The 25549-nt window shown below is 39.4% G+C and overlaps 1 protein-coding gene across 1 annotated transcript; it reads left to right on the forward strand.

Moving 5' to 3' along the window:
• Positions 1-11333: 11333 nt before the first annotated feature.
• IL18RAP (interleukin 18 receptor accessory protein) lies at positions 11334-23831 on the forward strand. The gene is made up of 11 exons (XM_057369490.1): positions 11334-11367; positions 11424-11555; positions 12708-12975; positions 13075-13249; positions 14494-14668; positions 15592-15660; positions 15827-15947; positions 17707-17861; positions 18730-18867; positions 22516-22686; positions 23283-23831. Exons 1-11 carry the CDS (start codon positions 11334-11336, stop codon positions 23648-23650), a joined length of 1806 nt encoding a protein of 601 aa, XP_057225473.1. The 3' UTR covers positions 23651-23831.
• Positions 23832-25549: the final 1718 nt, after the last annotated feature.

Here is a 25549-nt window from a genome sequence, read left to right on the forward strand (position 1 = left end):
ACATGTTGCAGCTTAGCGAGATGGAAAAATACAAGTATCGCACTCAGCTTGAATAATTGCTGAGATTGTGTGAAAAATTCTTCTGAAGCAATAAGAAAGCAATGCAAGGACATCATGTTTTTAAGCCGCTRGAAACTCCCTACAAGATACTTGTGTTAGTTAGCCCTGGGAAAAAGTAGAAGTAGATAAGGGAAATTGGCAAGTGAATCATTAAAGGTGGAGTTGACATTTAGGAYGTGGACCTATGAGATATATGTATTACAGAATAYGTRTGAGCTAATTATGTATGYTATAARACTTAGACATTGTTTGCAATAAATYGAAGCTTGCTTATAACTCATATTRAGTGGTCCGARTCTTCCCTTCTRYGACAAGATAATTTTAAACATTCTCTRTCAGCACAGAAATGCCAKCAGACATACTGGGCACATCCATTTTTTGACCAAGCAKCTTACAGAAAAGTTAGTAACTTTCCTAATACTCAGCTGAGGTATTAAACTTTCTTCTCATCCACGCAGTTTTTCATACATTGTCGTCAATGCATTGCCTAACAAATTAAAGGTCAAATGTGAATATGGATAGTGCACAAGGTTTRTTAAAAGCTCTGGACTGAGCCTACCCTCTATGAGAATCAGCTACTATGAATTGAAACTGAATTTGCCATGGATGCCCCCTCATCTCAGCTTGGAGAGACAATGCATATACATGCTACACCTCATGAAGCTGTACCCTAAAGCCTGGAACACTGTACAGAATTTGAATGCCCTGAGATTTTACAGAGTAACAGAGGATTATACATAAGGAAGGTTGAAAACTAAATGGCATTAAGTCCAAAATTGTTTGAATGCCATCAGAGCAGAYGTACATTGAATGACTCAACATCTGTAAAAGCGGAAATATTTTGCACGGAAAAATATCATGACACAGTCACCTAATCTCTAGAGATTATCCTCACTGCCCATGATGCAGTGGTAAAGGGAGACAAGGGAAGTTGAGGATTTGCATACTCATACTAACGTCAKATGTTGTTCTTATTGCTCTTATATCCTGAATTACTGAACATCAATCAGGGCTTGGAAAGGCCCTGCTTTCTGTTTACCAGCCCACAGAGAAAAGGAACTGGGAATATTAGTTTTATAGACTGTAGTTAYGATGATTTGTTTCATCATGTATATGTCAATGTATTCACATGATAGTTGGTTTGAGGTAATGGGTAATTTCAGTGATTTATGTTTTGGGGATGGTTCAATTTTACACTTAATAAAACTTTATTTCCCTTTCTCCATGTCTGTGGCTTCTATTTTTGCTGCAATTAGACAGAAGAAATACCATGAATGAGTGTTTTAATGTCACTTACAGAAACACTGAAAAATGTGTTGGCAAAAGCAGGTTTAATATAAAAGTGAAAAGGTGAAAAAGTTCATTGGCAATGTTCACTCTACTGCTTACTAGATGGCTAAAGCACACAGACAAAAATCAGACTAAAACCTGCAATCAGTCAAAGTCATCCCTAAAGCTACCTGTGTGGAGGCTGGAGGGGAAGCAGGGGGAAGAAGAGAGTAAGGGTAGGAAAAGGTAAGGATAAAAAGAAATAARGAAGATTCTCCCATTTAGGAACAAGGTCCAGAGCCACAGCTAAACTGAGCCACAGTCTTGGCCAATAGTTTAAGCCTAAAGTTTTAACAGCACTTAACAGCACTTAATCGACAGCTTAAGCTAAACAAATTAACAAAGGATTCATATAGAATTTACTATACTTGRAATGTGTAGTGTTTCTGGTAAGCTCAAGAGAGCTCAATTCAGGCACTGCTCAAGGCTGATATTTAAAAAACATTTTTCAGCTCATAGTGTGACCTGAGGGGTGGGGAGGAGAGATGCCCCACAAGTTAATGCTGAAAATCAAGCTTAGGGTATGGGGAAAAATGAAAAAAAAAAGTGAGTGTGGTTAGACCACAAACAATGACTGTCTCATTTGTAATTTAGGAAGATCAAAACGAAGCCAAATTCAAAAGAACTATTGAAATATGTAATTTCCCTGAGGAAGACACAGATGGGATCAGTAAGGAGACAGCTGTTGCAAGCCAGCAGTCTTGAAATTTCTTGTCTCTCTTGCTATGTACCACAACAGTAACTGGCTGTGAGAACATGGTATCTGCATTTTTTTAGGGTTACTGGTCCACCGCTTTCTACCAGACATGATACAGGCTGGAAGAAAAAGAGTATCAAAGAAATCTTCTTTATTGATAATTGTAACATAAATGCAGGGAAGAATTAGGACTATTGTATGTAGTATCAATACTATAGGGTAGTACTGTTAAAGGGCCTATAACTGTATAAGGTGTCAGTTAGATGGTTTTTCCTACTGTAAGTACAGCTCTTTCATGACCATCTGCATTATTTACAGAGAGAGGAGAGGTAGAAGTTGTGAAATGGGAGTAAATTTCCCCTCCCAAGCAGATGTGTTACTCTGAATCCAAGCGTAAGGACAAATCTTACAAATTCCACCCCTCTCCAGATTGTAATGAAAACAGGAGATTTGCAGAAGGGCTGGAGGAYAGAGGGAACCTTAAGATTTGCTGTTGCAGAGCAACTGAAGATTCAACAGCATGTAGTGGAAGTTAAGCATAGTTRTAGCAGTCAGCACGAAAAGGAGAGCTCCAACAAGAATGCTCCAACAAGTTCTGGGCACGGGTTACTGTATGTGCAGGGCAAGGTTAGTGCTCGCTGGACATCTCTAACCTTAAGGAAGTACATAATTAATCTATGTAGAATGGTCCAGATTTTTATGTGTCACATTCAGAATTCGATAGATTGATTCCTCAGGTCATTAAAAATGAGTAGAGAACAGAGATTAGCAGTTATGATGTTAGATGTGTGAGTGTGGCCTGGAAGGTTCGTGTGGAACTGTGTTTATATATTGAAGTTGTCCTTTTCTATCTTGATTTCTTAGAGAAAGTAAAAAAAGTTGCTTCTGTTTCAGAGACAACTATGGTCTGGCTTGCAGATTTGAAGAATGCTTGCAATGTTGCCTTTCTTAATGAAGTGCTTGTGATGTACTTGAAAATTATTCAGTGTTCTGAAAAAGAAAATGTGATTGCATTTTTGGGAAATAGTTTTCTGAACTAGAATTACATTAAGTGTCTGAGTGAAGCAGCAGTTACCAAGCTTTCTGCAATACCACAACTTTCAGCTTCCTGTAGCTTAGCAATTCAAATTCTCTGAACTTTAGTGAAAGCAGCTGCAAATAGACCACAATAGCATAAATTTTTTGTTTTGTCAGCTAAATATATAAACAAGTCATCACAGCGTTTCATCTCTTATATTGCATTGTTTAACCTCCCATCTGGCCTCTGTGGATGAGAAATAGTGCAAACATCAACAAGATATAGCACAGTTCAGTGTAATATATTTGYTGATTATAACCAATCAAATACAAAAATAATAGGAGTTCAGTACATTGACGCCTTAAGATATTTCTGAAAATTAATCAAATAGATTAATGGGCTCTTGCTCTCTTTCTTTTGACCACTACCATACTAGGCCAATTTCGGTTGTGTGCTGAAGACCTCATTCCAGTACGGGGGTGCAAAACTGTTTACTATTCATTGCAGCTGTTTTAGGGGTGTTTCGGGGTGATTTTATGATGATGCTCTATTCCTGATCGTGTGCTTTGTGTCTAGAAATGGGTCCTGAAGCTTTAAAGTGAGTCCAGGGGAGGGGTGGGAGCTGAGGGAGCTCGGGGAGGGCTTTCTTGGAGCTCTCCCTCTCTGATGTGCTTGGCTTGTAAAGCAGAAAGGTATTACCTTGTTGCATTGAGCTAGGCTTGGTTTTTGTTAGCTTAGCTTTTTCCCTGCAGTGTAGTAGCAATTCTTCGGTGGCTTCTGCTGTTTTTTTCTTGGATTGTTAGGTTTGGCTTTTGGTCAGACAATCCCTGACAGACGGTCAGCGACCTGCAGGAGGCCTCTGGAGTGGCTCTGCCCAGCCCCATACTTCGGGAAAAGCTAAAGCAATGAAAGAAAGGACTCCAAATCCACCAGCTTCGTCTGCTGTGAGRAGGAGACAAACATCAGAGGTTCACCAGGTTCCCATCTGCTTTTTTTTCTTCCCCAAGCTGCGTAGGCTCCTTCTTCCTCTCCTGAGACAAAGCCGCCTGCCATTTTGTTTTTCCCTAACATGTGGCCGTCAGCTTTTCCCTTCCCCTGGATTTTTTTTTTTTTTTTTTTTGTTCTTTTTTTTTTTTTTTTGTTCTGCTGTGGCTCTGTGTGTGTGTGTATGGTAAAGTTCTGAAGGTTCAATATCTAACAGTTATTAATTTATTTTTCTGTGTTGTGCAGGCACTTGGTTTGTCAAATAAACAGTTGCTTTTTTTCACTTTTCACAGACCAATATTCATTTTGTCTCAGCAGGAATGGATTGCTGAAGCCCTTTCCTTTAGAGGAAATGTTAATTCCAGAGCATTTTCTCCTAAAATTGTCTCTAAACTGAGACAAGGGGTTTTGACTATGGTGAAGGAATGCTTTTACGTAAGAGGTTCCAAAATAATTTGCAATGCTGTAGAAATCTGAATTTTTGAAAACAGTTGGGCAAACTCATAAGTGGCTGTGTCTGGTCTTGAAGTATATACTTTGAATAATCCAAATATCACTAGCAAAAAGATCTCCTGAAGACTTCATTTGTGGATTCAGGCATTCAGCTGGAGATTTGAAAGTAAGCATTTAGGTTTTAGCTGTGATAGCAATGTCTCTGTGCATGGTGGCTTTACAAGTAGTATATTGTTTATTTATGTGTAGCATATTTATTTATGTGGTATGTTAGGAAGATACTGCCTTTAGGGACTAGCAACAAAAAATCATCTACAAGAAAGGAATTCATACATTGGAAATGAAAACTTGTCACAATCTCAGGAAGTCTCCAACTTCCAGCATGATGAAGAAAAGTCAAATACCAATGAATTGCTTCAAGTGAAGTGAGACCTTGAGACCTGTGAGGCCGAGCTGTGAGAATCACCAGGGGAACCATGAAAAGGGATCCTAGAAGAGTTTAAATTGCCTAGGTTGGTAAAATGAACAGGGAAAGGAATAGGAGCATTGTCACCAACTGCATACAGGAAAGAAAAAGCATTAGAAAGAAGAGCTGTTCAAGCTAAGGAATGATATCCACACAAGGATGTTGCCCTGAATAAATGAATGATGGGCATTAAAGCCATTATAACAGTAAAGTGTCCTGTGAAAATAATGCAGAAACTGCTCTGGCTTACTTTTGAGCTGGAGCAGAATGAGTTTCTGAAAGAGAAACTTTCATTCAGCAGTGGTCATCCTTGTCAGGTTTATGTTTCTTGGCTTGCAGCAAGCAGGATAGACTATCAAGGAAGGCAAAAAAGWATTGCTATGGAATTTGAGGCGCTAGTCTTTTCTAGATAACTGCTCAGGATTGTGACAGTGAAACGTTTTAAAGGCTTCAGTGGTGAGAATTTGCTAAGCTCTTTCTCTGTTGGCATGAGTTACTCAGTTATTAGTATATTCAAAATGCCTCTGTGGCTCTGGACATGTTAGTCCCTGATGCCCAAGGCAGAATTMACTGTAGTGCAGCAAATTGGGGCTAAGTAACACCACCTTCCCTTATTTCACAGAGAAGTCACCCAAAAGCTCCACAAGCCACCCATAACTGTCATTTCACTGAGTGCATAAACTAGTACAAAATGGACAGAGATTCATGTTGAGATGTTCAGGCACCTCCTGTGACAGCAGAACCAGCACCACTGACTTGGTGTAGAATATAATCAGAGTGGAAAGTTTCTTACCCACTAGGTGCTAACCAAAGCTGGGCAGGGGAGGAGGTGATGTGTAAATGTGTTCAGCTAGAATAGTACCASAATACTAAAAAAACATAATCCTTCCAATACTAAAACGCTGTGCTGCATACACACTGAGATGGTACATTTTACCCACTTGAGCAGAAGTGAGATGGACAAGGTAAGATAAGGCCCCCAACCTTGACTTTCCATAGGGGTGGGGAGGTGTGATTTTCTGGAGCTATAGCATAAAATTTGATAATTTTAGCAGAGTGGAAGGGTAAGAGAGTAAAGGGGAGAAAAGGGTGGGAAGAGAGAGGGGGATATTCTGCAGTGGTCCTTTACCCTTTTCTTTATATACTTTGTCTAGCAGCCAAGGACAAATATGAACCTTGGAAGGGCAAGTGTGTGAGGCTGCTTTTTTTACAGAAGACAATGCGATGAATTGGAGCAGAGGCTTTATTATTATTACCGAATATTTRGTAATATTTACCAGATTTCCATCCAGTGTGGTAACCAGGGTGACATACCACTCAGACTTCAGGTAGCATGGCTTTCAAAACTCTGTGTGACTGATGCTCCTGTTGTATTTCTAAGATGTATTTCTGATGTAATAGTTGGGCTGTTATGCATATTTTTTTGATTGTGGTAAGCCTTTTAACTTGGACAGTATGACAGTTTATACTTAAAATGAATGAAGTACATTTTGTGTCTTTAAAAGGCATCTCTGTGAAAGAACCATTTTTTTCTGATAATCTGAACTTGAAGGCAGAAGGGCCTTGACTTCAGCTGTGTTGCACTCCATAATTCCTTTAAGTGAAGAGGGGACAAAAATGCTTTTTTTTCTTCTTAATCAGATGGGACACCTTCAAAAGCTTAATTCTTTATACTGAAGTCTCTAGAGATACATTGGGGCCTTTTGTAACTTATTAACCAAATACATATTTTGTACTGGGGCAAAACACTGAATATATTTTAGGAGAAAATTACCAAGTTGATCATCAGTGGGCTCTGGTCTGGAACAAGCAGAGAGCTAAACACTTGGTGGAAACTGAAAATACAAATCCTTTATCACCAAATGCTCAGAGCCTTACAGAATTAAGCATTAATACTGATCATTGCATAAAGGAATGTGTACATAAACAGAAGCAACACTGAAATCTCCTGTTATGCAACAAACAGCCTTTTTTTTCGTTCTTGTTGAAATAACTGCAGATTGGGTCAATTACTCTAAGATAGAGAACCTCACACAAGAAAACAAAAGCAAGTCCTACTCTTCTTGAGATAAGTCTGATGCAAACTGGTGGACATATATTTACATATTCTCTGTTGAGATAGGGGCTCTGAATTGATGGCAAAGTGCTCTCAGATGCTTTTATGTAGTTTGAGTCATTGCGCAGTCTGTCTTTTATGGGTTTTGCATCCAAGCAGGAAGCCTGAAAGAGGGGCTGGACTGTGTGGGACTGTGTATGCTGAAGTGCTCTGCCTTCCTAGCAGGTCCAAAGGGCRAGTCACAGATGGCTCAGGTTCATCAGGGCTTCTCTTTCTGCCAAAGCTGGGTTTGGGTAACAAATGAGGCTCAACTGGGAGGACAGGGACAGGAGGTAACAGTGTCCCCACTTGCAGTGGGTGGGGAAAGTAGCTGGGGACAACTACTTCCATGAACTCAACTCTTACTATGAATATTATTCTGTATTGCAATAACCTTGTATATTTCAGATACTACAGATTTTTGTGAACTAGAAGCAGCATATGGGGGGGGGGGGGGAAGGAAACATTGCCCTTCTTAAATGAAGCAAGCTAAAAAATCCAACACATTTTTTGCACACAATGCAAATAGAAGATTTGAACCCAAGAGGATCAAGTCTTTGATCTTTTACTGGGAGGTTTTCCCCTGTTCTTTTTACAAGAAAGGGACCCGGAAATTTTCAGCCTAATGCAACTAAACTGAGAAAGGAAGGGATGATGACAGTGAGGTRGAGGAAATTCCTGTAAAGGAAACAGACTCAACACAGCACACAGCTAGAACTAACCACAATTCTTATCATGTTGTGTAGGATGTGCAAGTAAGATTTTAAGATAATTTTTTAAAAATTTTATGTTTTAGCCTCAGATTTTAGCCCTCCCTACCCCATCTGCTTGAAGGTGAGTTCATTTTATTGGCTTTAAATGTGCATTTKAAAGTAAATTGGCTTTAACTGCTTGGTCAGACAAGCAGCAGTGTCTTAGTAATCAGCTTTATTAGATTTTTTTTTCTCTTTTGTAGATGTGGTGAAGCTTTTTTCTCTCCTATGTGGCTATTACTAATCTTAGTCCTAGAAAGAGATTATGTTTCYATAATATTTATATCTATTGTTATAAATAGAATATAAGACATGGGAATTGATAGCTTTGATGGTGATTTTTATCAGAATCAGAACTGTTTGATGGTGTGATTGTGGCATGCCACTCTTTGCTAGACTTCAGAGATATCATGAAACTTGGCACAGCTCTCAAGAGTCTGATTTTGATTTCTTTTGCTTATATTTTGTATATAACTGGAGGAAGCTGAGGGGASACCTCATCACAGTCTACAACTTCCTCATGAGGAAAAGAGGAGGGGCAGGCAGTGATCTTTTCTGTCTGGCAGCCAGTGACAGGACCTGAAGAAAYGGCCTGAAATTGTGTCAGTGGAGGTTCAGGCTGGATATTAGAAAAAGGTCTTTCATCCCAAAGGGGGCTGGGTGCTGAAATGGGCTCCCTTGGAAAGTGGTCACAGCACCAAGACTGACAGAGTTCRAGAGTGGCTGGGAGTTGGACTCAATGATCCTTGTGGGTCTCTTCCAACTCAGCTTATCCTGTGATTCTGTGAAAACTCTATGAAATAGAAATTTAACGTTTTCTTTTAAGAGTCCTTCAAGGATTGAAACCTAGGCAATATAATACAATCCTTGTTCTTCTCTCTTGCATTTTTTTAGCACCAGAAATTATCTGAAGACCACAATAACTTCCTTTGAAATATCTGATATTATATATCTGATATATCTGGTATATCTGATAATTTCTAATTAAATGGCATCCTAAATCCCTAGAMTAAGGATATGATAATATGGGTGTACATAGCAGGAAAAAGCAGAGAGACTTCTGGTACTAAGTTGCTTAGAGYACTTTCTTTCTCTGATAGATACTGACAAAGATAAAAGGAGTCATTGAGTAAACCAAGTCACTGAATCACCTGAGTCCACCTGCAATGCAAATCACTGAAACGGTGATTGTTGTCTGCTTCTGCTGTGAACTTCCCTGTTCCTGTCAAGCACACTTGCAAGATGACAGTTCTTAATTTCACATCCTACCATACTTTTTAAATACTATAAAAAAAAGCAAAGATGACAAGATTCTCTAATAAAAGTATTATCAGTTAGGAAAAAAAAAAAAGGGAGTGATGTATTTTGCCATGCCTAGCTAAAGACAAAAAAAAAAAAAAAAAGCAGTGATGTATTTTGCCATGCCTAGCTAAAGACAACAGAAAAATGATGAAGATTGTTAAGCAAAGCTGCAGCATTCACTAGTGAACCTTCCCTTTTGCATTTCTTTCCCATTTGTGGTGACCTTTTTGAGCTTGAAGAGGATTTCATTGGTGTGGCAGAACATTGGGGAACAAAGAGATCATACATCAGTGGCATTATGAAATGCTTAGTGAATGGCTGCTTGATGTAGTTTTACTACGTGTGGCCTGTATGTCCCCAGTTACACACAAATGGGAAGTCAATGCTTGAGGTGCTTATCTTGTGCCAGGTCAGGCACTCTTCAAATAGCTTCTAATGGCTTAACAGATTGAATGAGTCACCAGGAAGAACCAGTGCTGTCACAGGAGAGAGGCTTGCCCATTTGCCTGGGGTCAAGGGGGTGTGGAGTCTGGAGGATGGATAAACAGATCATAAAATCATAGAATCATAGAATATGCTGAGTTGGAGGGACCCATAAGGATCAGTGAGTCCAACTCCTGGCCCTGCACAGAACACCCCAAGAATCACACCACATACCTGAGAGTGTTGTCCAAACACTTGAACTCAGTCAGCCTTGGTGCTGTGACAACTGGGGAGCCTGTTCCAGTGCCCAACCACCCTCTGGGGAAAGAACAATTTCCTGACATTGAATGCCATGAGCAAGGACTTCCCAGGTGTCATAAAGCCAGATTTGAGAGTCAGGATCCACTGATCTTTTTGCAGTGGTTAAAAAAAGTTGGATAAACTTAAGGAGGGCTTTCTCCCAGTGCTGGTAGCAAAYTGTCTTTATTCAGACATGCATACAGGCTTAGAGTTTGAGGAAGATTTTAAAAGATGTGTGGGGTGATGACACCTGGCAGCCAACCTGAAACAAAGCACCARGATGGGGTCAAATGAGTTAACTTACTCCCTGTGACCTCTGAGCATAAAAATAGATAATTCCATTCCCTTGCAATGAATAGAGGCATTCTGAAGAGAATGGTGACTAAAAGTGCTCCCCTTGACACAAAACAGCTGCCTGGAAAAGTGCAGCGTGGGAGTTCTCATCACCTCTCTCCCCACCTCAGTGTGCACTGGAAGCTCTGTTGATACCTACTGTTATGAGTAGTGTCTGATTTGCATGAGTGCAAGGGACTAGCCATTGCTCAACCTTTTCTGCTTTTCTTGGGCTGACTCAGTGCCTCTCTGACAGCAGTGCAAATGCAGAGTCACTCTGTGGCTAGAGGAAACAAAAAAAAAAAACCCTTGAGGGCTTAGTTGCACAATGCACAGCTGTATAAAGTGAGCCTCAGCAAAGTTCATCACTCCTGAACCAGGCACTCCAGGTATGTCAGTCACAGACACTGGATATGTCCTTATTAAATACCCAAATTAAGCCATGGCTGTTTAATATGCAGACTGGGCAGCCTGTGGCTGAGAAGGCATGAGGAGAGAAGAAGAAAGAGCAGAGAAGAAGCAGTTTTTAGGGTGCTCTGCTAGCCCTAGTAGACATCCKAATGTATGTCCATTTTAGCTGGTAACAAACCCCACAGGAGCACKTCTCCTGGGTGAAAGAGTTAGAACCAAAGACCTGTGCCCACACAGGACATGCTTTGAGGGCTTTAATTCTGCATGGTTCTCCAGTCTCAWGGGCTCAATGCCGTTTGCAGCTGCAGTGCATCTTCAGATATGATTCAAACCCAAAGGAATCCAATCAACTCACTCTGGGCCTGTTGACCCTCAAGCTACAACAGAGCTCCATGGATTTTTGGTGCCAGTTATGCCTGTCCCAGTCTAGTGCTCACAGTCATCATTAGCTGAAGGCTGATATTGTGTGGTATTTGGTATTTGTTACCTCTCATYTTAGAGAACATGCTCCTATGAAAGGAGGAAAGATCTGCATCTCCACTCCAGAGGGGGAATTCTGCATTGCTGTGAGAATGGCTTGGAAATCCATCTGTAAGCAATTCTATGTGAGCTCTATTTAGAGAGACTTGCATATTCCTGAGTATTATCTATCTTGTGAAATAGTGTGAGCAGGAAACGTGCTGTGAACCCCATTTTTAAAAAAGCACGATATGCAGGAAATACTGATTGCAAAGTTTTATAGAGGTACGCAATTTTTTTTACTCTTATTTACAAAAAAACCCTGTTTTCCTCTTTTATAGGAAGCAAGATAATTCTTAAAGAAAGTGCCTCAGAATATCAATCAAAATTGGTAAAGAAAATCATGTTCACTTTGTGCTGGATACTAACATTTTTTGTCAGTGGGGTAGAAATTAGGATGATTAACTTGCCAGGTAAGAATCTGCCCCAGTGATGTTTGGTGTTCGTGGTGCCTTCTGATAACTAAGAAAAGAAGATCTTCCTTTTTCCATGCTTTTGTGAGGGCTTAGTACATATCAATGCTTGCATCAGATAAACAGATAAATGTACATATCAATGCTTGTATCAGATAAACAGATAAATGCTTGTATCAGATAAACAGATAAATGCTTGTATCAGATAAACAGACTTTCTGTAGGCTTTTGGTAATACAATCTACCCTAAATTTGACTAAAAATTCTGTTCCCCAATAAAAAGAACAAATGTAAAGGAGAATTTCTGAGGCCCAAATGGAACAAATGAATTGCTTCTGTGACTTACATCTCCAGCATCTGGCCCAGGGAGGCAGGGAGTGGGGAGAAGAAAGACAAAAGCAGAATGAGRCTGATCTGTCAAAGTCTTCCACACACACAGGATATCTGGAGGAGCTTGATCCAATTTAGTTCAGAAAGAGAAAATGAAACAGCAGAATTTCCCAGGTGGGCAGGTGAGGAACAGATTTCATGCYCTCCCTTCTGCTGGAGTGAAATTCTGCCATACTTTCAAGGGTCACCGCAGCCTGACTGGCAGGAGGGGAATCAAAAAACGGGAGGATCAGAATCAAAAAACGTTTCAGAATCAAAAAATGTGTTCMGTTTTAGGGACAGTTGCTGAAACATAGGAGGATAAATATTTAAAAGCAGTGATGCAAAAGTGATTTGTCAGTCTTACCATAAATAGGGCATGTGGTGGGCAGGTTCTGCTTCTTCAGGCTTATGYCAGTCCCTTCGCTGTAATTATGAGAGGATTTGGAAGAGCTGCATCTTATTTTCTATAGAGTTATCATTTAACAGGTTAGCACCATGCAAAAGTCTTCACATTACTAAAAATCTTCACAATAAGCTTTTGAAAAAAGGCCTAACCAACCTTTGAGAATATTTGAATAAGTTTTCAAGAACATTGGCAGACAGCATATTTAAGAAAATCTATTTTCTATTAGTCCATCTTCTGATCACATAAAGAAATCTTTAACACAAGAAAGGTAAAGTTCTATTTTTGTAGCGTTCCTAATTCTCATTTTTTATTTTTTTTACCATGACTCTGCATTCTTTCAGATGGTACTAATATCTTACTGTCCTGCTTTTTAGGATGTTCCCATGTTGTACCTCAAATATGGTATCGTGCAATTAATGGTGAGGAGTTTGTTCTGCAATGTGCTTTACCAGATAGAGATGCTACCAACATTTATAACAACTCCCTTCTAAATCAACATATGGTGAAATGGTTCTGGCATCAGAAAGAAAAAGAGACACTGAAGGCTATCAAGGAAAGCTCAAATCTATCTTTTCAAGGGGATGCACTTTGGTTTAAACCAATAAGGGACAGCGCTTCTGGAGTGTACATCTGTAGGATATTGTAAGTGATAAAGCAAAAGGTTTATATTTCTTTAAAAGAATTATTTTGTTATTTTGTTTTGTGTATTAAATTTATAATTATTTTTTTTACAACACTCAGGGGRAAAATTCCATGTCTCAAAATTGTTTTGGATGTTCAAACAAAGAAGGCAGCAAAATGTTCAGGTTATGATACAAATATGCTGTATCTGCTTGCTGACAGTGGRAATTCAATAACCTGTCCTGGGACAAAATGTTACAGCCATATAAAAARGCCAGATGTAAAATGGTACAAGGTAAGAATCAGCCTGCTGGGTAGGGAAAACAGGACATGGATCTTTGAGTTTAGATAATGTCCATGTGCCATAGTTCTTGAATTCTTCTTTGGCAGGCAGTGCAGCCTGAGAAATTCAACCCAGCAGTAGAATCTTGAACTGAYAKATATCAAGTTTTTAAGGWACAGTTTTCAAGAAATGTGCCACAYTCAAAATATTGTTCTATGAAACAGAAGCCAAAAAATGCTTTCTCTTCAGCTAAGAAATTGAAGGAATGGAGAATCAAAATAGGTTCTTTACAAAATTGATGTGATTGGAATGTAACATTTRAAGTTTTGTTTTGACATTTAAAATTTTGAAATCATCAAATATAATAAGGAACAACTGGCTTTGTTAGAAACAAAATTATTTTAAGATTAACGTTTCAAATTGTTCTTTCTAAGACTCCTGTTTTTAATGAAACACTATACCACTGAATCACTACTGACTTGGTGTTTGTAAGGATGYTAACATAACATCTAAACCTGTATAAATGAGTAAAGGAAAATTAATAAAATTTGCAACTGTGCATTTTCCAACCTGGTATTATTTACATTATTTATTCTATCAAGTAGAATTATGATCTAGTCAWAGCTACTCTGCACCTGCTTTTAAATTTTAAATGAGCTGTGTCTTTGACTACATCTTGCTCTGAAGTCCACTGAAGTAAAAGAGCTTCTTCCCATTTGCATTAGTGGAATTTTTCAGGAACTTGATTTAAGGAAAATTTTTACTGGTCTCAGTGGAGTAAGAATATATTAAGCTGAAAAATTGGGGTGCTTTTCAAAAAAAAACATTTTCATGCTTCTTAAAGTAGTCACAGTGTTCTCAATCTCAGACAATCCAAACTCATGATTTACTTCKCATAAAAAAAACTTGAAAATGTTTGCAAAATAATTGATTTACAAAATGAAAAAACCTAGTTAATAAAAAAGTGACCCTTTTTGTTGCTCTTTAGTAATAGGATTTTAATTTAGATTGGCTTCATAATTTCACATATACGCATCAACCATAAATTTTAAATAATTTTAAAAAAGACAAGGGTATTAACATATTTTTAGTATAACTGAAAAATGTCCTCAAACTCCTAATKCATCCCTTTTTGGGCTTCAGTGGTAAAGCTTTGATGTAACCCTACTGCCATGAAAATCATAAAAAAATAGAATTTAATAACAGCAACAACAGCAAGAAAAAAACACTAATTCTTTGATATTMTTTTCTTTTAGGATGGTCACCAGATAACTTACAAGAAAAGCAGACCAAGCCTAAAGCTTAAGCAGAATGAAATCTAYTTGAATCCAACCTATGACAAAGATGCTGGAATATATGTGTGTGATTACACTCTGTATGATAACACTACCAAGTGGACAGTGAGAACAGCAGTAACAGTAGAAGTCACTGGTGAGTCATWACTCAGAATAAAACACCTGAAGTAAAGAATGTTTTCTTTATTATGTTTATTTATATCTTTTGTTCAGGTTCTTGTTCTGAAAAACTGAATTAGTTATAGGATCATTAAAATCCTCTTCTGAGTGTTCTGAGGATGGTCATAGAACCAAGCCTGACAGAGTTCAGGAAGTTTTGGACAATGCTCTCAGGCACAGGGTGTGACTCTTGGGGATAGTCCTTTGCAGGGCCAGGAGTTGGACTTGATGATCCTTGTGGGTCCCTTCCAACACAACACATTCTGTTATTGTGTAATACACTTCTCTGCTGTGGCTTGATTAAAAAAAAAAAAAAAAAAAAAAAAAAAAAAAGAAAAAAAGGTGCTATGTGGCACCATTTCCTGCAGCATGGGACTTTCCTAGAATGTCAGAGAGGTGGGTTCATTGTATAACCCGTGGGTGTTATTATCTGTGCCCTTTGGCAGCTTGAATTTTGAAAACAACATGTCTATTTTAGTACAAGTATCTGTGCTTATGAATGAGGTGGTGTGTGCTCACAGTGTGCTTTCTGGGCATGGAAAGAGGCTTGGCAGGGAACTGGTATGAGGATTGCACCCTTCAGGGGGTTTTGCAAGGGGAGTTCCTAATTTTTGAATTCTGAATAATCTTCAGGGCAGGTTTGATGCTGAGCTCCTGAGCCCATGTAAGAAGACAATGCCTCAGAGCAAATGAGATATCAGGTGTTCAAGTAGCTAAACAAATTTTGTTGTTGAAACTGTTACCTGTTCAACTCTCAGATACCTCAAAACTGTAACTCATCTTCTTGGACTTAGGTGTCTAAATTTTACTTAAAACTTGAAAAATTAAACTGTGAGCTATTTTCTGTGGTGTTCTGCACTATAGGTCTATACTTATTAATAATATTCTCGTTAATTGCAGCAAAAAACACYATTCATCCACCAAACCTTTTGTATCCAAATGGTGTTGTGATCCTTGAAGYAGAGCTTGGTAAGTTTCAGTTTCAATTCCTGACCTAAAAGCAAAAGAAAATATTTAAATAAGGTATTGATAAATAATTATAGATCTTGATACAGCAAACCAGCTTTGCTTTCTAGGCTGTTGAAGGGAATAAAACTGACCTGCATGCATGCTTTTTTATATTAATTTGTTCCAGGAAAGCCACTTGAATTGGAATGCCGTGTGCAGTTTGGGTTTGAATTAGTTTCTCCAATGAGGGTAACATGGAAAAGAAACARTGAAGAAAATATAAATGAGAAATTGAATCAGCAAACAAGGTAAGGAAACCATCCCACCCTTGGTAGTCTGATTACTTCTACCACCAGCAACAGTTAAAGTCCCTCCATTACAACTTATTGAAAGAAACTTAGAAGGCTGTTTTCTTTCACCTGGTAATGTGTATGTCCACGAGCATGTCACAGGCATATGCCCTTCATGTACTGGTGGCACACATTGATGGCCATAAAGTCAAGAACTGAAACTCTGCACAATCTTAGCTCTTCTGCCTTAGCTCATAGACAGCTTCCACATGAGCGGTGCTTGGTTGTCTRTGCCTGCATCAGTTCTTTTCAAGTTCTTGTTTTCAAGAGTTCTTGAAAACCCTGTTGTGCCTTGCTAACAATTCCCACAATCTGTCTTGGGGAGAGATCTCTGAGTGGGAATAACTCAGATCAGTAAAACAGTACTGTGGACAYTGAGAGGAGTTTGTGTGCCACGGATATCAGGGTGTGTTTACAGGCTCAGTCTGAGCCCTTGCAGCACTGAATTTCAGGACACTGATTTTTAGGAGTCTTCCCTGGCAAGAATTACCATACTCTGCAGAGAAAAAACATGTAGGGGAAAGGTTTCCTGTGACTTGGGAACCCCCAGAGTCACCGCACTTCCCTTTTCTTCCTGTTGTCATTCACTTATGCAGTGCTCAACTTGGGCAAGCAACAGAATTGAGGCAACACAGACAACTGTGTCCTTCACTRCACAGCTCTGAGTCAACTTTATGGTAAATTTTCTGTGCACCTGGGGAACTAAAAGCTCTGCTGTCACTGCTGWAATCAAGTTCATCATAGGAGTCATGAAGGAAAAAAAAAATCCGAATGATGGTATCACACAGATACATGCACACACTCATGAGGTGGACTGGATATTAGATTTTCCTAACTTTAGAATGTTTGGATTTGGAATATTCTTCTTAATACCTTTTTAGATTTCTTCATATGTAGAGTTTCTGTTTGTTTCTTTTTAATACAAATAAATGAAACATCCCCAACAGATTGGTTGAATCCTTGCCCATGATCATTCCTACRCATCTTGAGGCAGCAGAGGTAGGGCCATGGGATGCTGTCATTTTGCAGTGCATGACGTGAGATGCCTCTTAGGATGACCCAGAGATGCTTGTACTTGTGGCTTGCAAAAGGGAATGGTGAAACTCARAAACCCTGGGTATTCTAGAGTGATTGCAGGCACACTAGTTATGGGATATATTACCCAYATATTTCACACAGCCCTGAATGGATTCCTCTGCTATGTTTTCATTTCCTATACTTCTGTCCCTTTTATCTCTCTTACTCCATTTGCCTGTCCTGTCCTTGGGCTTTTGCATCCCCTGTGCAAGAGTCTGTGCTGCCCAGTTCTTTTTTGACCAGCTAGTTCTCTCTTGGGGCTCATTTTTCAAGTTTCATTTCTCTGCATTTCTGCCAGAAGAATATTTTACATCTTACAAAACGGCAATTAACCTTAAAAAAGTAAAGGAGAGTATATATTGAAAACTAGGCAAGTGGTAAGTATTTTGTTGAGTTTATTAATTAAGAATAAACCTTTCAGTCTTCAGGTCTATCAAAGTATTTTTTACAATGTTAGTATTTTCTTACAATGTATAAACCAAATGGAGTCCTAAATCAGAATATTACATCACCATTAAAAGTTCAAGTTGAATGTTAAGAAGTTGCAAGCTCCTCTTTTTTCTTTTTTGTGTAAAACATTGGAACATTGTATGAATGAACACCAAAGGTATCATGCAAATACAGATTTTTTTCTCTCTAGTGTTTATCCAAAAGGTTTGAAGGGACACACAGTTCTTCATATTGCAACTTTGAAAGAAGTGACTGAAAATGACCTAAGAAGCAACTTCACATGCTTTGCTGAGAATTCAGTKGGGAATGCCTCTGCTGTGATCCAGCTGAAAAGAAAGCAGAGAGGTAAACTATCAATTGGTGACTATTTGCCCCTGAAGAGACATTTTGATTTATTCTACTTCTAATAATTAATTCCCCATTGAACCTGACTTTTAGCCAGTGGCAGAAGTTTCTTGAACCAGGTGGAAAAAGTTTGATTTGAGAGATACCTTGAAAGCCACGGTATTTTGAGGATTACTCCTAAGGACAGGTCGGTCTGGGGACTTACTGCAGGTGGGCGAGCCAAGTRGAAGATGGAGAGTAACTGGAAGGAAGAAAAGGAAAGTAGCATCCRTGAACATAAATGGGCAATCGACTAAACTGAAGCAGAGAGGCTGCTGAAAGCAACAGCATTCCCTGATTTACATAGGACATCTCTGTTTGTTTTCCCTGTCATTAGCATGCATGTTTCTGAGAAGTTATTGTAACTGATAAGAATGTGGCAGCCTTTCAAGGCCAAAACGAGAATCAGTATGGAAATTAAAGTGTTGACCCATAGTTCACAGTGGAGTCATCATTGGAGTAGCACAGGAAGATGCCAGCATTGCGCTCTGTGAAGCTTTATGTGTTCTGATATAACTTTTCCATCTCAGGCAATGACCACTTTCAGCACATCTGAGTGTACCAGAGACTGTTTTCTTTGTGATTTCTACCACAGATTGGCTTTTCATACCATCAAAGAGATGCCATTCAAAAAAGGTCCCTTATGGTAGACTGAAACTCTGTGTTAAGGTTTTCAGCTACATGAAATCCTGACTTCCCTAAATTTTGCCAGTGAGATAAGAAAAAAGACTGGGAGATAATTTGTCCCCATTTCTGGACTGAGATTTTTATCTGAGTGTCAGTATTATTTTGGAAACCCAGATTATGATAGACTCTTTTCTTTCTGCAGTGTTGTTCTTATATGTACTGTGCAGTGCCATTTCTACTCTATTTGCATTTGTTTTGTGCACTGCCTTTATTTACCAACACTGGATTGAAATAGTGCTGATGTACCGAAGTTATCTGGCCCACAACAAAAGTACAGAAGGTAAGAAACCTTGTATAATTTAAATTTTCTCCAGTTTCTCTACTGCCTTTTGCCCTGTGGGATAATCTGGCATGAATTACTCACTTGATTWAGTGCTCTTAATGACCCTGTACTCTTTGAGCCAATACAATGACTGTTAAACCTCGCAACATGCTCAGTGAATGCCAATGGAAAAAAAGTCAGATAGTATGAAAAAAAAAAACCTAACACCAGCTGAAATGTCAGTTAGACTTTTACACTAATTCACCCATAGGAAATTAGAGTAGGAAGTTGCATTTTGGCAGTCCATTTGCAGAGAATAATTTAGCATYGCCAACATTTAAAATCAGTCTTCAAAAAAGTTCAACAAAACCTTTGGACATGAATGAAATCACCTTGCATAACAAAGTGAAGGACTCCRGAGTCTATTCTATTTTTCACTTGTAGCCAAAAGGTTTCTCAGCAGAATAAACAAAAGAGAGAAATAAGGTGATGAAGGGCACTAACTGAGAAGTGAATATTCAGGAAATATTCATATTTCCTTTCTAAAASCTTTGGAAACAGCTTGAAATTTGCACTTGAGTGATTAGCCTTTGATTTTTCAAGTCTCTGTAGCAGCATTGCCCTATCATCTCAGTTAAAACAGGCCACAGAAATAGTAGACAGTGTAAAAAATCTATCAGGAGTCACTATGACTACTTCAAAGAACTTAGCATATAATTTTCTTATGGGGATTGAAAGGATTCTGGTAGTTTGTGCACGAGAAAATTTTTCTAAAARTTCCTGCATGCAGTTTGAGGTAGAGGTGTCTGAGTCTGTTTTTGAGTTTTCCTCTGTACCTTACATGTGAGTGTGAAACAACTGTATCTAGATATCTGTAAATACATACACAATTAGAAAATTAACTGTCCTTTTGGAAAACATTTTTGTGAGCCCTAAAGCATTTGGCATAAGTGATCTGGGAAATCACACAAAAATTCCCCTGTACTTGGTAACAATGTGATTTAAGGACCTGTGGAAAGTCCCTAGAGCACACCTTGCATGTCAGTAGGACAGAGATAGACCTGCCAAGATTTGTGCATTGAAGACATCGTTCGGTTCCATTGTGGCACCTTCTATCCCCTGAGTGTCCCCTGACTCTCATGTACCTCGTGCACACAGCACCATTTGCACTGTAGGGGTATATGGGCTGTGCAGATCAACCATGCCCACCCAGATAATTTTCTGTCCAAGGAAAATGTTGTCACCTGCAGGATTATGTCCTTCTCACTTGATGTAGATGCATATCAAGTCACCTGAGGTATGAAAGGGCTTGCTCACAGASCAGCAAAGCAGCAGTTATGACTTGATTTTGCTGTTTCCTCCCTTTTATTATTTATTCTCTCACGTCCCTCTCAGAAGAGAATCAGGGAATTGAAGAATCCTACAAGATTGGAAGATACCCCATGGCACCTGCTCAAGGCAGAGCCAACCTAGACCAGACTGTGCAGGACCTTGTGGACAGAGAAGCCACAACCCCTCTGGAGAATATGCTCCAGTGTTTGACCCCTCTCACACTGAAAACTTCTTCACTAACATCTAACAAGAATTTCCCTTGCTGCAACTTTTTCTGTTTCAGGATTCTCTCCTGTTACTGACTCCATCATCTTTGTACCCTTCCGTTTGGTAGTTGAAGGCAGCAATAAGGACACAATTTTTCTCATGCCTCTCTAACCTTTAGGCTGCTTCATTAGCCAATTAAGATATATCTYTTAAAACTCCTGCCTTCTTCCACAAGAAGAAAGAAATAATGCAGGATACTTGATACTAGCCCTAATAGTATCAATTTGCTTAAGTCAGGTGTTCATTTCCTACACTTTGAGCATCTTAAATATTTGTACCAATAATTGCTCAGCTTGTAATTGTCCTGTACAATTATGCAAAAAAAAAAAAAATGGCCTAATGATGCTTACTTTGTATTTGTTTTTAACTTGCTATTGTAATAGTAATATTTAAGAGAATGTGTTAATGGCTGTTGTCTAATAAGATTGCAGTGACCTCTGTGGGTTGAATGAGGAACACCTGGCTGTAGTGCAATTTATTGTTATTTAAAATCTATTTTTAAAGGAGCTTTAGTTTAGGGTATAGATGAATTGAATTTCAGCTAAACCAATCTAGTGACCCTCTGTCCCACCTTTAATTCCCCCATTAGTCCTGTGTACCTGCTGTTATTCATTCACTCTTGTGGGCCTAAATTGGCTCAACTTGGCAGAAAAATAACTCAGTAAAAGAAAATTAGTAGCCAGCAAAATGAATAATCTTCCTTGTTATCACAAGAGCTTCAGCACCAGTAGAAGGATGTGGTTGAAAAGTGTGTGTCCAGGAGCAGAGGGGAGAAACAGAGATGCAACCTGTGTTGTCTGATCCCATTCTTGGCCCCAAACCTAACCTGCACACTTCTCTTTTGTTTTGATGACATGCTTCCTGCTATGTGCTGGTTCTGTATATTGTCGTTCAGCCCGCCTCATCCATATTAGTTTCCTGAATTTGCTTTACAGATGTGCTTTTCCAGATCCTGTGGGAACTTGGTGGCTGTAGCTCATATCTGTGACCCTAATCTTACACCTAGGGATAGAAATCAGGATGTTAACATCGAGGTGTGTAGGTCATGGTACTCAACACTTAGGTGTCTGTGCTGGACAAAGGTGTCTCATTTCCCAGGCAGTGAAGGTACGGTCAGTGTGGTGAAATCTAGAGGGCTTGTCAGCTTAACCTGCTGCAGTACCCTGCAGTGGGACCCTGCTCTAAATAGGTTCATTTCTCTCACTATACTGACATGTGATACAGCTCAGCTAGTTGAACATACGTGTCCGATGTAATTTCAGCTGCCTGAGGATGTCCTGCCATTCCAAAAGAATTGAGTCTCCAACACTTCCCTTGTCAAATCTAGCCTTAAATGCCCTCAAGCAACTGGGAAACTGGACTGGGTCCACTGTACCTTTTGTTTTCACCAGAAATTATTTTTTTAAATGTTACCACTTTAAGAGTACTTCAGATTTTGTTCAGCAAATAGATACAATTGCTTTTGCCTTGCAGTTAAAAATGGGTCTAACTCAGGACATTGCTACTAGGGTGACTCAAAGCTAAGAAAAATTCTTTACCCATGTGCACCTTACAAACATCCTTTTAATGAGACTTAAACAAAGTTCAACAACTGGGCAGTACCTGCTGTTTGAGCTGATACTTTGATCAGACTTATGTTTTGCACCTTACACAAATTTCTGTTTACACAGTCTATGAAGTCGGCATGTCTTTTGCAAGCAGGTAATATTTAAGAACATTGTTCCTTCAAGATTCATTGTATTTTAAAAGGAGCTTTTGCCTGGAGGGGACCAGATCTTTTAACTACCTTGCACTGACCATCTGTAGTTTCCTTATTTGTTTTGGAGGCATATGTCTACAAAACTTTCAAGACAGTGAGGAGGAAGGTTGTCTTAGGWAACTGGATAGCTGTAATCCACGAGCAGGTCATAATTTTAGGTTTGTGTTGTGCCTACTTAAATAGAAATAGATGGAAACTGAGCATTAAGAAAGAAGCTAAATGCTTCAGCCAGATTTGTTAATGTATACGGTGTATTTATTTATGTATTTATTTATTTGTTCATTTATTTGTTCATTTATTTGTTTTAGATGGCAAGGAATTTGATGCATTTGTGTCCTATGCAAAACTGGACTCTTCTGAGAGTGACTCTCCTTTAATTAGTGAGGAAAAATTTGCCCTGGAGCTTCTTCCAGATATGCTAGAAAACAAATATGGCTACAAGTTATGTATTCTGGAAAGGGATATTCTTCCAGGAGGAGGTAAAGTCCTTGGGGATGGTTGAAAATCTTCAATTTTTATAAAATTGTGTTTCACTCTCCAAAAAAACCTTATGCACCAGAGCAACAAATTGTGTAATTTGGTAGTGAATGAATTCTTTAATCTCATAATGTTTTGATCTTTGTATCTGGTCCCTGTGGCTGAGGCATGCATACTTTGGAGTGAGGTCACTGGAAGCTCCTGGGCTGAGATGAAATTTCCATTCTCTGGAAAGGAGACCTCAAACATTTCAGTAGTTACTTCCTGAGCAACTTTAGTCAGTGCTAGCTGCAGTAATTAGAAAGCCCTGAGTATCTGTTCCTGGGAGAGATAATGACAAGTCCAAGCATCCCTCTAGACCCTGCCTAAGCCAGTTGAGGTGTCAGCTGCTCCCTTCATCTCCCAAGCAGAAAGTTGTGTTCTTCAGTTATATACAAACAGCCGTGGAACCCTCTGGTAGCAGACACATTTCTGGGGGTTGTGTGATTGCTCAGTGTTCCTGTTCTTGGCTTTCCTTGGGTTTTAGCTGTTGATAAAGGAATTGATGTTATAAAAACTCCATTGTAGAATGCAATAACTCTCACCATTTCCTCTSCAGCATACACAGATGAAGTTGTAACAGCTATTAAACAAAGCAGACGGGTAATAATTATTTTGAGCCCAGCCTATGTCAGTGGACCAAGCATCTTTGAACTGCAGGCAGCAGTGAACTGTGCGTTGGAAGATAAAAGGATCAAACTAGTGTTAATAAAGTTCCAGGATTTCCAAGAGCCAGAGACTTTGCCTCCAGTAGTGAAGAAAGCACTTCGGATTTTACCAATCRTTACCTGGAAGTCTTCCTTTTCCGCTGCTCCACACACCAAGTTCTGGAAATATATGCGTTACCACATGCCAACGAAAACTAAGATGCTGGGAAATTGCAGCCTGAAGGGCTTATCCCAAAGATTATTCAGACTGGTATATTGATAGCAGAAATTTCACAGGGGGATGACATCAGGCTCAGGAATGGTGACATGATTGTCAAAGACCTTTTCTATTTCATCTGACCACTGTCAGCTGTCACTACAGCCAGCAAAAACTCCCTCTGAAACAGTCAGGGGTACTGAAATGTGACAGTGCTGTAGTCCCACAGTAAAACTGTGCCACTGTGTGGAACCATAAATGTGAATTATCTTTCAGAAATTATTATTTTATTACATTTTTTTGCTATATTTATTATCCTCTTTTGCTCTGATTTTGAGCATACAACATTCTTTGCACTGCATTTCTTTCTGGAATATTTTTATACTTGTTTTCTAGAAAAAGATTAAAAAAAGGGAACTCCAGCAGAAGCTTGCAGTTTAATTTTCTGATGCAATCCAGTGACACAAACCCAGATTCTTCAGATGAGTTACCTCCTCCAGTAGGAGCACCATGGGACACTGCTACAACTGGGTATGCCAAAGGAATCCAGAAAAGGAGGATCACTATATAGGCTTATTCCAGGCATCTCCATCTCTTTAACGAGAGAAAGAATTTTGCCAGTTGTGAAACGTTTAATGCTCAGAGACACCTGCACCTGATCATTGCTGATCCTGTCTGGTGCTGGTCACTCAATGCCCACTGAACYTGTTAGTATGGGTGTGTTGTAGGTGTAAATCAAAACTTTGATTGTCACAGCTAGTAGGCTTCCAGGGACTCTGAAATCTTTTCCTAGTAGTCCTCTAGCTGCCAACTTTCCAGGGTCCATACCAGTTACTTTCAAACCATCTTGCAGTCTGTGTGTCTGTGGCTGTAGCTGAGTGAAATGCATTGGTCAGTGTTAAGAAAYCTGAGTGGTGTAGCCACTGTGTTCTGCTGACTTCATTTGGCCTTCAAGTTAAAAAACCCTTGTTTCATAATTCTAATTGAATACTGCATCTGCCAGAGTCCTTGTTGGAAAGGGATTTCAAGGAATACTGCTGTTAACAGGATCAGTATACTGGAAAAAAAGAACTCTTGCAAGCAGGCTGAGTCAAGTGGAAGATACTCTCTGTCCATGAAGGGACATTCAGTCTGTGAGACCAGTTGGTCTGAAGGAATCCCCTCCCAAGCACATGCAGTGTGGTTGCAGAGTCCTCAGAACTAGTTGTTTTGGGGTATCACATCTGTTCTCACCATCTGCACTCTCTGTACTGTCTTCCAACACAATCAAATCATTGCTGAATTTGAATAATTTGAACAACTTGTCAGTAAATTAAATGCACTCACTTCTAATGTAATACAGCCTCTAGAAGCTTCTAATGAAGGGCACTATGCACACCCTGTTATCCCTACATTAAACATGGCAGGTTTTGTGGAAGAGGGGAGAACGTGCTGACCTTTAAAATAAATGCTCCATCAGAGTGAACACCAGTTGGAGAAGCATAATGTGTCGGCCCAGTAAATGCCCTACTGATATGAGTGAAACAAATGCCAAATACTAGACATTTCAAGATGCAGTTTAGGCATGTGATGTGACTCAAGCCTTCCTCATTATGTAGATATTACCGACTGAGTTGCACACGTGTGTAAGAGAGGGAACCCCTTTCCAAACGAGGATGTAATTTGCTCTGTCCCCCACCAGATGTCCCTACGGCGAGCCCTGCACAGCCCCTTTATTTGCACACCGAGTAGTTTTGTTACCAGGTGAGACAGGACCAGCGAGCAGTGCCAAATGTGGTGCCCGAGGTGCCAGTTGTGCTGGGGAGGCAGCCGGGGACAGGGTGAGAGAGGAAGGCACGCAGCTCTCCTGTCTGTCCAGGCTGCCACCACCTCTCCCAGCTGATGCCATTCACTCGTGCTGCTCTTGCTGCCTGAACGGTGAGCATTGAAAGACTTTTTGTTTTGTTTTATTTTGTTTTGGGG

The sequence above is a fragment of the Malurus melanocephalus genome, unplaced genomic scaffold, assembly GCF_030028575.1.
Source record: "Malurus melanocephalus ecotype Western Australia unplaced genomic scaffold, MMel_1.1 scaffold_111, whole genome shotgun sequence".
NCBI classification, from domain to species: domain Eukaryota; kingdom Metazoa; phylum Chordata; class Aves; order Passeriformes; family Maluridae; genus Malurus; species Malurus melanocephalus.